General features: G+C 43.8%; 1 protein-coding gene across 3 annotated transcripts in view; it reads right to left on the minus strand.

Moving 5' to 3' along the window:
- The window catches only part of ARPP21 (cAMP regulated phosphoprotein 21), a 422,740-nt gene that overhangs the window by 31,311 nt on the left and 379,180 nt on the right, over positions 1-12,249 (minus strand). For all 3 annotated transcript variants that reach the window (XM_065665400.1, XM_065665399.1, XM_065665398.1), the window contains 2 exons: positions 11,618-11,881; positions 3,870-3,996 (listed from right to left, as the gene is read on the minus strand). In XM_065665400.1, the coding sequence (XP_065521472.1) occupies positions 3,870-3,996; positions 11,618-11,881 (391 nt within the window). The remainder of the gene's footprint in view (positions 1-3,869; positions 3,997-11,617; positions 11,882-12,249) is intronic.

Here is a 12,249-nt window from a genome sequence, read left to right on the forward strand (position 1 = left end):
TGCCCAGAGAAGCTGTGGCTGCCCCATCCCTGGCAGTGCTCAAGGCCAGGTTGGACACAGGGGCTTGGAGCAAGCTGCTCCAGTGGAAGGGGTCCCTGCCTGTGGCAGGGCTTGGAGCTGGATGAGCTTTAAGGCCCCTTCAACCCAAACCAGGCTGGGATTGTGTGACTTTGACTTGAAACAAACGTAATTCAAATGGTAGAGATTTTTACAAAAGCTTCATGGAAGTCTCTTTTTGTCCCAGGCTGATGCCAGAAATGGGTCATTTCCATTCCCATCCGAGCCTGCACTTAAGGGGAAAAAAACCAGCAAAAGGAGTAAGCAAACCCCCACAGAAGTTCACATGCTTCTCTCCAGATGAGCTATTGCTGCCAGAGCCCTAATCTAATTTTAGGTGAGCTCATCTTTTTTTCTGCCCTGGAGCCGCTTTAACTTAATATTGCTCTCCTTCCAGAGCCACGAGAGAGCACAGGCTCCCTTTCCCCACCACAGATGCTGTGCTGACATTTTACTTTAGCTGTTTGCTGTAAAAGTCATCAATATCGCTCCGCTCCTGAAGAGACCTTTTCTAAGCAAAATGAAAACAAATTGCTGGCATTAGATCAAACTTTGACCTCTGCAGCCCAAAGGTGGAGAAAATAACATCTAAATTCCTGGCAGCCGCTTTGAAAGCTTCCAAAAGCTCCTCCAAACATGCAAACTTCTGTATGTTAATAAAACACCTTCTGAGGTGCTAGGCTCCCTGCTCACACTGCAGTGCAAGCCAGCCAGCAGGTATAGGCAGGCAGTATATACAGGTAGAGAGCCTGGCCTCCCATGGGCTCTGCTGCACTGCAGTCCTCCTCTCTCTGAAGCATCACTGAGTGCTGTGAGGTCTTTGGGGAAAGCATTTCAAACATCATTGCTTCATCTGCCTCCTTCCCATCTGTTCCCCCTTTCCATTCACAGGTATTTCTGACCTGCTCTCTGTTCCACCAGTCCTCCTTCACCTCTTTGTTTTCCTGCCCTTTGGTATCCCCAGCTCCTGCACAACCGCTCGCATGCTGGTCTGAAGCTAAGTCTACATGGGAAGGGAAACCATAGCCTGAAACACTCACTTGTTGATTGTTATTTTCCAGCCACGTACAAGCTTCTAGGAAGATTTAAAAAGGTTTTTTTTTGGTGGGTTTTTTGTTTTGCCTTATAAAAATGTGGGTTTTTTAAGGGAAAAGTAGTGAGGTTACTCAGCCAGTTTTGCTCAAACAATCCTCATAGCAGTAACGTTTTAAGTTCATCGTCTAATTTCTACCCCATTTGACTAAGAGACGAAAGCTGCAGAGAGATGACACGTCCAAAGTTTCCTAGCAATCAGTGCCTTGGAAGAGGAGAGCTGCTCCCCAGCTTCCCTGCCCTCCTGTTGAAAGGCTGCAGTGTGAGCTCGCAGGGATTTGCTCTGCTGAGTTCCCAACACTCCATCTGCTGCAGTGGCAAAACACCATCTCTTGCCCAGTGAGCAGCTACTGGGCAACAAAGAGGAGCCCGAAGAGATGAGGACTTTGCAGGTGGACTGAGGCCACAGGTCATACGAAGAGAAAAACGTATGCGTGGGGAGGCCGTGCTAAGGAAAGCAGATGTGGTGACGCAAGGCATGAAACCACCCGAGATCATCACTGAATCATTTGGGGTTCTGGAGTCTCAGTGCTTACAGTGAACCTTCCGCAATAAATCATAGCATCAATAATCACAGAACCAACTAAGTCGGAAAAGACCTTTAAGATAATCAAGTCCAACTGTTACCACAGGACTTCCAAGGCCGACACTAAACCATAGGCTTTCCTATGCCTTAATTTCTCTTTAAGTATAAATTATGTGACATTTTAGAAAGCTGGTTATTCCCCAAATACCCACGGATGCAGTGGAACATAAATTCACAATATCCCTCCAGCATCTCCAAGATAAGACCTGTAGAAAACTGCAAACTGCTTGCTGTCATGCCTATTGTATGCTCAGGTGATGGCTATGGGAAAGGCTGTATCTGAGCCCAAAGGGATGGACCAGCTTGAGGAATCTGTTCTCAGCCAAGTCTCAAGATCTGAGAAGAGCTAACTGCTTAAAATCACCACCACAGCAGGGAGTCTAAACCGCAGTCACAATGTTTTCAGTTTTAAACAAGAGATAAAAATAATGTTTCCAACCGAGCAGGCAGCTGAAAGAGTGAATTGCAGGGAAAGGCTGGCGTGCTAGAGATTGTACACAAACTCCTTGACTCATGTTTGCCAAACATGTAAGGAAAACGATGCAGTAAACACAGAAACAAAACTAGCATTTGCATCTCTGCATTGTCTGTACCCAAACGTGACAGCTCCTGTGCTATGATATACCTTTAAACCCAGGATTTCCTCAAGATCAAACAGCTGGATCTTCTCCAGAACATCACTCAAGTGCTTTAGACCATCCCTTGTGCACTTCTTTCACCATAATCTCCATTATGCTATGGATGTAGCATTAAACTTATAAATACGGCTTTATAACAACACAGTAGACCCAGATAATGTCATCTAGGTTGATTTGCACTGAGGTTCAAAGACCCACTATATAGAGATAATAAACATGGTACTAGACTGTCAGGTAATAGAAGCTAGAGGAGACAGATGACCTTTGTGCAATATTTCACCCTCTCCCCTCTCAGGGATGTATAAGGATGAAGGTATGAAAGCAGACACAGTCAGGCAATACTAACACTGACCAAAATGCCACCATTTTTATTAGACCAGCTTAAAAAACAAAGCCAAAAAACCCCCAATCAATTGCTTACTAATAGCTGTGTTTGCTGCATCTGTTTCCCTGAGCGTGAACAAAATTGCCAGCAGCCACATTACACAGACAGGTTGATGGCTGGATGACCCCGTAAGTCTTGTTCACACCTCATGTCTGTGCTGCTGACTTGCATCTTAAAAGACTTCTGTATCAGTGCCTCTGCAGGGAACCTGCTTTGCCATTCAGAATGGGTTTTGCCCAACCCAGACAGAACAATGAATGCTTTGTCCTGCCCGGTATGTCTGTAATTGCAAGCCCTACCAGGAAGCAACATCCCCTGCACCTTGGAGTTACTGTCTGAGACACTGAATGAGGGGAGATGTGCACTAAAGAAACAGACACTCAATAACTTAAAAAGAAAAACCTCCAAAACCAGAACTCTTTATTCCCTCGAAAGGTGAGGGCCCCTTCACAAGGACAACCCCTGCCTTCCCCCCAAACATGCACCAGCCCAACTCTGCCTGTGTCCCTCTTAATCTGGTGTCATCAGGAGTCGCACGACACAGCAGGAAAAGAGACCGGTTCACTGTGAGACCTGCTACTCACTCTCTTACAGTGTAACGGCCCCCCTTCCAGCTGCACCCTTCTGCGGGGAACTGGTGCTGATGGGCATCAATCACACAGACCACTGCGCTGTTCCTCAGGCTCAGGGAGAGCAGAAGGTGATGGAGCACCTTCTGCATCACTGCAAACCCGTCCGCCTTGCAGAGTCTTATAAATACTTGGGATTTTGCATGAGGAAGGACAAACTCCAACAGTTGGCTTGAATATGCAATGTACTGCTCACACCATCCCCACCCGGCCCTCCCTGTGCCCCATTATGTGGAGCACAGACACTGAGGACACAACACTGTGTCCAGGAAAGCAGTAGGGAAGAACAGAACCTCTGCTCTTCCATTGCTCGGTATCCAAAGCAAAGAGTTCCTCAAGTTGTAATTTCCCCCGTATTTTCAAACAGAACAGCAACCGGCTTTCTCCTCTGCTGTTCAAATTCAGAATGAAACCACAACCAACACGTTTCACCAGCCAAGGCACTGTGAGCTGCTGAAGAAATGAGTAACAGATGTAAATACCTGCTTGCTGTGCAGTCTGTGGGATCTGTTGACTCCGCTGTGCATTGTACTGAACTGAGGCAATGGGTCTGTACTGCTGAGTTGTTGAGGTAGGGTACTGACCAGATGGGTAATAATACACTGGCATCTGCAAAGAAAGAGAACAGCGGCTAAGTACAGGCCCTAAAGCTCCAAGATACACAACATCAAACGCAACTGGAAGGGGAGCAGGAGTTCAAATCGAGCAGATTAGTGGTAACAGTAATCGGAAGGAGAGGTTTGCACTGTGCCATTTCAAAACCTGCTGCTTGCTTCTTAGCTTTGCTAGGAAAAGGACTACTGGTGCCCAAATTTCTTCTCAGATACTTCAAGAAATGGGGAAAAAAAAGAATTTAATTGGAAGAGACAAAACCATACAGGTTGCATAAAAAGCATGTACCAAAGAAATCACAGTAAAATAGCAAATGCTGCAGAAAAGAGGATGCAAACACCACCTCCCATATCAACAGAGTACACATGCAGAGCATGTTGACCAGTAAGTGAACTCTGGCAAAAATGGTCAATTTGCAGCCAAGAATAGCCTGGAGTGAAAATACATAGAAGCAAGATAGAGGGAAAGATAGAGAGAGTGTGCCCTTAACACTTGTAAGAAACAATGATTACATCCGTGTTTTTGTTTAACAGCTACATGAACGTTTCCCTGCAGCCTCTCCCTCACTTCGTGTGAATACAATTACAGTTCAAAACACAACCATAACTTCTTTCTTGCAGGAGCAGAGGGTAAGCACTGAGCCAGCAAGTTCTGCTAGGTGGGCTTCTTTTTTCTATTGTGATTGTCATTATGGAGCAAGGTGTACTACATCACCTCATCACGCAGGGGAACATGGATGTTTGAGGGTGACCGGAGCTGCACATTTGTCCTGTGCGTGCTATAGCACTGTACTGAGACACTTGAGCTGAACAGCTTTCCACTGACCTTTGCCAAGTTCAAAGCACTCCAAGTTTTTCATTTTCATTTGCAGTGGATGCTGTAGTTACCTGACAGAGGTTGATAGCCTATGGTATTGTCAAACTGCAGTGGGACACAGCTCTGGTTGAACATCGCTTCTCTGTTACATCCCTAAGCATTTCTTTATACAATTTACTAATTTATTTTCCCCCTTACGCGTAGCATTTATCCTCCTCGGACCTATGCACAGAGCCCTACCAAATGCTTTTGGTTTGGGTTTGGTTTTCAATTTTCATACAAAAATAAGAACTATTTTTGCCACTTTCATTTGCATGGAGGAAAGGCTCGCGAGACAGCTCATTCAACTTGATCAGCAGAGTAAAGTTAACAGCATCCTTGTGCGTACTGCTAGGACATCAATAGAGACACCAGCAGTTTTCTCAGCGATGATGTCAGATGGGAAATCACAGGCATAGATACAAAAGACTAGGTAAGAAGAGGGTATGGATGGCTACTTGGGCAAGCAAAACACTGCCGAATGGGTAACTGGTAGGAAAAGCGTCAGGATCAACAAAGCTGAATTTGGTCTGGCTGGTGAAGTGAAGCCCCCAGACCGACTGACAGTCAATATGGCCTGTCAGTCAAAAGGCTGAACACCAATTCATTCTTCAAGGTTGATTCATTTTCCATTCAATCAATGCAACTCTTCCCCTCACTAGTAATATCAGCCAGATTCAAACAAATACCAGAAAAAACAAGAACATTTTGATTGAAAAATGTAAGCTCTCCTCCCTCCAGACATACCAAGTGGCACGGAATGGCTACAGCCTGCCCTTGAGCCATTTGGTTTTTTAGAGACTAAAGTAACCAAAGCAAAATGCCTTTGTAAAATGGACAAAACCAGGATGAGCTTGGCTTCTCTCAAAGCAAAGCCACAAGGTATAGGAAAGCTGACCCAGACATTAAAGTTGCAAAATCAGTCTTTAACCATCACAGCCGTGTAAACTGTGGATCAGGCAAGTTTAGTGTGATAAACTCATCTTGTGGAAAGGGAACTGCTCTCAGCAAGACTCTACAATAGATTCGAAAGAAGCGAGAAGGCTCAGCTTAAGTAAATTCAACGCAAAGAGCTGATCCTGCCTTGGAGCAGGGGAACAGAGCAGACATTCCAGCAACTATTCTTTATTTCCTATTACGACATTCTACAAATCAAAGAATATTAAACCCCTGTGGAAATACTCCCACTTCTCCTGGCAGCAGCTTAATCTCACTTAAAGGATTTAAATGTATTTGATTTACCCTTAACTTCCTCATTTGCCTTGTACAGATGAGCCCCTAGATGTTTGAGGATACGTGAACAGATGAGAACAATGTGAATTATCTCTTGTGGAAAGATTCTGTAGGCATTAACTTTAAACTGTAGCCTAAAGAATGTAGGTTTTGAAGTGACGTTTGTATCTGAATACGCTCAGCACAAAACTATCGACGCACGCTGAAGTATTTAGGGTACTCTGGAAATAGGTATTTATTTTTCCCACCCAGGTAACACCTCGGTTAGTCACAGGGTTTTCTCCGTTGCTCTCATTTTCTCAACTCATTGGAATACAGTGGCTATATGCCTCCAGTTAGGAGCTTGTCAGAGCGCAATCTATCAGCCTGAAAAATGACAGTAGTAGGAGTGTTGGGTAAAAAAAAAAATCATCATTTCACCGAGATTAATGGATGAATACGCCACTAATCACACACACATGACTTGCAAACGAGAGGTTAAGGTTTTCATGGGATCTTTTTGTTGTTGCTGTTGCCTGTAGTTGGTTTGGGGCTATTTATCTGTAGTTGGAATTGACTGGGTTTCCTGGGTTTTGTTAAGAGGTCAGCCATTAAAAGAAAGGCTTGGTGTAAAACACAGACATTGGATAAAATAGGTCTCTCATGGTTGAGGGGCTTGCAAGGATCCATTTTCATTTATCTTGAGTACATCTCTGCATCAGTAGTCGAAACGTGTTATTTGTCCTTTCTGCTGTTACTTTAGTGTACAGTGGAATTAGAGGGATCAGAGATAACAAGTATCACTTACACCGCCTGCTCTGACCCTATTGAATCTTTTAGTTTCTCATTGCATCAGTGTTACTAACACCTTGCTTACGTGCTCTTCAACAAAAACCATTGCATTTCTGTAGCAGCCTACTGACATGCCAGATTAGACTTGAATCGCTTTCCCATGTGAATGCACAATCCAGCCTCGGACCTGTTGCTCATGTTATGTATTTCACTTACAGAACCAGGAAGTTTCTATTGCACTAACAAGCATGCCAACATAACTATACGGTCATCCTAGATTTAAAAGAGCCCTTCTAAGACCACACCTTGATAAATGCTGCCTTCTTCAGTCTAAAAGCAGTTTCTTGATCTTAATCCTTGACACTGTAGAAAATCCCTCTTTTTTAATAACTACCATAGAAACAGTTGACAGATGGTCCTTACCACCTTGGATATTCTTATTTTGATGGTGAATACCTTCCTTGTTTGCAGGTTGACTGCTCCAAAGCATTCTGTTTTTTCTCTCATATGCAGCTTTTACTGACTGGGCACAGCACTTCAGAGACACTCATGAAATGGCACAAACAGGCATTTCTTCTTCCTCCTTCTAATGTGCATTGTCCCTAGATGATGTCCCTAGATGTGCTTCCTACTTTGTTCTGTCCACATACTGTTCAAAACCCATTTCCAGGCTGGGTCTCCCTGAACTGCTCTCTAGCAGCACCCCTTAAATTCACAGGGATGTTGTTCATTTCCTCATGGTAGAAACAGGATTCCACACATCTTTCAGGCTGATTTTACTTTCCTAAACTCTCTTCCTACGGACTTACAGCTTGTCTTCTATTTTCTCTCAACATTGCTGATATCCAGTTAGGTTTGGATTAACAAATTCCTCCGGATGATTAGTGATGCTGACACTATTGCTAACAGCAGCATAAATGGGAGCGAAGACAACAGAAACCACAGTGATGTATAGACACATGGAGGTACCATTTCTTCCCAATATCTAACTGACTGGGATCAGTCATTCTTCAAGGATTTTTCTCTTCCTTCCCCCCCTTCTCTTCCTTCCTCCACTCCCTCCATAACATAATGGACCTGTGTACAACTGTAGGATGTCCTCATTTCTCATTTTCTAAGATCATCACTAAGACCCATTCACTTGCAGTGACTCACCAGCCTTCTTCATGACAAGCTTCCTAGAGGAGACATGCTATACATAAAGATTTTGTCTTAAGGTAGCTAGGGACTCTCTCGGAGGGGTCTTACGGAAATAGACAGCTAAGACACACAATGAACTCAGATGAACAATACCTGCACATGTGTATTACTTCTCCAAGCCTCTCCAAGGCTTCCTGCCACCTCATTTCTGGACATCACATTGCCAGTTTGCTTTTCAGGAAGAATGACTCCATGGGGAAAGTAACTTTTAAGTGAGCATATCCTTTCCCATTGGCAGGCTACTCACAGTATTCCCACTTCTTCATTTGCAGAGGCAATGACAAGCACCACGGAAACAGTGCTGCAAAACCCAAATGTGGACCCCTGTTGAAGTGCCTGGGCCCATAAGTGTTATAGAAGTACCAGTGAAAGAAGAAAATTGCGAATAGAAGAACACAGAGAAAGTAAAGATGCACATTTCCTATTTGTGATATAGAAAGCAAACAGGCTTTAGTTTCTAAAAGTCCCTTTCAGCAAACCCCGGCTAATGGTTAAGGTTTGTTTGTTTCATTTTGGTTTGGATTTTTGTGGGTTTTTTCCCTACTGGCTGAACAAAGATCATTATTTTCAGGTTATTAAATCATTACTCTGTTGGCAAGCTGGGGAATAGCTGTGATGAAAGAAACAGCAAAAGGAAAGTAAGGGGTCCTCTTGCCACTTCTAAGGCATCTCATTTCAAACTCAGTCTGATGCTGCTTTGATGCAGCCTGGGAGAAAGAATCTTGGAGAGCAGCCACAGAGCCATGTTGAACTGAACTTTAATACAAACCCTAATAATTTACATGTAATACCTTAGGGTTTGTAGGCTTGGAGAGCATTTCTTTCTCCTCCTTTAAGATCCCAAAGGAAATGATCACACTCACAGGACCTCCACTAATTTCCAACAGCATATAGGACACCACAGCCAGCCCACTAGAACCTTATCAGCAATGCATGTGCAGGAACTAATTACCCATTAGAGTCAAGCCTCTTTTTTACTGGTATAAGTTCAATAGCAACTTTTAAGGTATAGAAGTGGTTTTACATTGACTGCATCGATTAGTACATCACATCATGTTATGCATGCATTACCATCTTAACTGCACTTTTGAGCAGCCTCACTATTGCATTTAAGCCCAAAAGAGTAAAGGTAAAGCAGAACGCCAACAGCCACCACCACAGTGAAGTTTTGCCATGGGCAGGATGGGGAGCTGGGGTTTGGGGGCCCTACACAGAAAGCTAAGCTATTAGAGCAGAGAAACAACTATTTCCCAAGGCTTTGCACATCTTTTTATACGAGGAACCTTCTATTGCTGTACACGCGCTACAAGTAGTACACAAACCAAAGTGCCAAATTCTAGGGCTGAAGAGAATGAATTAAAGCTTGAGACATCGATCAGAGGTTCCTATCTGTGCATGCGAATGCTGTGACCTGCTGCACCCTCTTAACTCCCTGCAGACTAAAGCCACTATTTCACAGTACCGGGACACAGGCAGCAGGGACTGATACCACCCTCTTCCACGGTGGTATCTGACAAGGATCTTTTAGAACAGCAATAAGCTGGAAACGGATGGTGTGTGCAGTGCAGTAGATGCTGACACCGCAGAATTTCTCGCCTTTCTATGCCCCTCTGGGGACAAACCATTCCCCAGTGAAATAACTGAGGTTGCTGCAAACCCCAAAGATACTTTTCTGCCCTTGGCAACTTTCCACTTTGTTGTAACATAGGAGGAAAGTGCCTGCACATACTGTATTTGGGGTAGAGACACACCAGTCATTGGACATACCAGTATGGTACTGGTCCTACAGCATCCTCTACATGAAAAGACACCTCCTCGTCATTTGTCCTCTGAAGAAGTTCACCTGACTCTCCAGTGGTACCAGAGCAAGTATGAATGAGGGAAAACAGCCTCATAAGGTAACGCTATGCCAAACTGAGTGAAAACTCAGACGCAGGATGGGATGTAGGATGCTGCAGCACCCCCCCCCCCCCGCCAAGCAAACCCCATACAGCAAGGTTTGTCTGCTGCAGTGACAGCTCATGAAATGGATGTGCTCACACTGATCCGGTTCACTAGGAGTGTCGGGAGGTTTGATTAAATGATGTCTGAAAACACTGAGGCCACTGGAGGGTTGTACGTGAGGAGAGAAGCCCAGCCAGCCTCCACTTGCTCACTAAGGAGACTGCGTCCAGGCGGGGAGATGGAATCTGCTTGTCAGGTCACCTTTTCCTCCCAAATATTTTTAGAACGTGCTACATTTGGCAAACACTGAAATATTTTTCTACAATATTATCAATTTTTTTTTTTTTAATAATCACATTACATTGAACTTGGGCTCCCCAGAATTATTTTTATTACAAGCCTTCTCTCAGAAAAAATGCCTGCGTAGTTTCTAACTACGGACGTCACAGTCCTCTATGGGGTGTCAGCATCCAGCAGTCCTCAGGTTTCTTTTGTTTTTAATTAGTGATCTAATTAACCGGATCTCTAGCTCACTTAAAACACTGTAAGAGTATAAATTCTTCATTACTGTGGCAATACAGAATCCCATTAACAAACACAATTGGAGATCTTCAGTAAGAAGTAGCAAACAAAAAACCCAGTGGGATTTACACTACTTCTACATTAAAAGAAATGGTGATTTCTTTTCTTTATTTTTCAGGTGTTTTCTTCCAAAGGATAAAATGAAACCAAGAAAAATACTATTAATACCATTTGAAAGCAGAGTTTAAATGAAGTTATCCATGATTGCATAAAGGAATTCATCTTTTTAAAGTGTATGCCTTGAAAATGGGCCAGAAAGTCATCTGTGCATTTTACTTCTTGACAGTAATCACTTTCAATATTCCGTAAAGGTACCCAGGAGACAAGTGGAGATGTTTGGTAGTGAACAGTAAAACATAATCAGTCTTCAGGAAGACAGTTAAAATTACTGATCTGTGACATCTCACATGTTCAAGTCAATTAAATATGATTAACGACTACCTGGGCTGATGTGCGTGTTGCTCTTTTGGTGTATATATACAGGGAAAAAGGACTATGGATATTTACTTACCCTCCTTCATATTCATAGAATCATTTAGGGTGGAAAAGACCTTTAAGATCATTGAGTCCTACTGTAAGCCTAGCACTGCCAAGTCCACCTCTAAACCACGTCCTTAAGTGCCATCTTAGTTGTACTTTGAATAGGGAAACAGGGTAAGAACAGAACAGCGTCCAAGATCTTCCCCCACTTCTTTAACCACTTTTTAAACAAAGAAGCTTCTATATCCACAAATCCTTTTTTCCCTTTCTATTGTTTTCCCCATCTTACATTTCTAATTGAGCTGGAAAATGATGTTCATAATCTGAACACTTATGCCAGTCACAACGCCAACACAATGCCCTGACAGAGGGGAACTCTTCCCTTACCATGTGCAAACGTGTCCTGGAGTATGAGCATGTGTTCAGAAAATGGTGTGAGGGTAAGGAAGGAATTGCTGAAACCCAGGAAATGATAGAGGCTTTGCAAGTGTCCTGCTACCTAAAACTGTTATAATGAGCAACACGTCAAACCAATAGCAAAGGCTATGCGTACCTGAGCAGGTGGTGGTGGTTGTTGCACGAAGCCCTGGGGTGGAGGTGGTGGCTGCAGCACTGGTTGGGATCCTGGTGGACCTGAACCTGTAAAGCCTCCTGGGGGAAGCTGCTGACTTGGAGAAGCCATAATGTAACCCGTCTGCTGGGCAGGCTGCTGCAAGATAGGTGATGGGTACACAGGACCAGACGGCGACTCGGGGTTGTCTCCTGATGATTGACGACTCAAGCTCATCTGGTTGAACTGTGTTGTCATGTCATCTCGCTGCAGGGCAAAAGGCAGTAGAAGATGATGCAGGCATGATGTCTGCAGTAGGGACGCAAATAGGCAAAACCAAACAGATTCAAACAGGACACAAAGGGGGAAAGGAATCGCTTGGCTCAAATACCAAACTTTGCAGGGGGATCTATAAAAGTGGAGGCAATTAAAAGCACTATAAATGCTGTGAAAAAGACTTCCAGACTGCAAGGGGGAATGGCACCACATGGCACAAAAGCCAATTATTTTGGCTCTTACCCTGCTCCTCCATGTCATTCCAAAATGACAAGTGAACTTCACAGTGTTCAAAAGAAGACATTCTGAATATAAAGGGCATGACAATAATGTTATGAATACCTCTTCCCCCAAACACT

Source organism: Lathamus discolor, chromosome 2 (assembly GCF_037157495.1).
Source record: "Lathamus discolor isolate bLatDis1 chromosome 2, bLatDis1.hap1, whole genome shotgun sequence".
Classification (NCBI taxonomy): domain Eukaryota; kingdom Metazoa; phylum Chordata; class Aves; order Psittaciformes; family Psittacidae; genus Lathamus; species Lathamus discolor.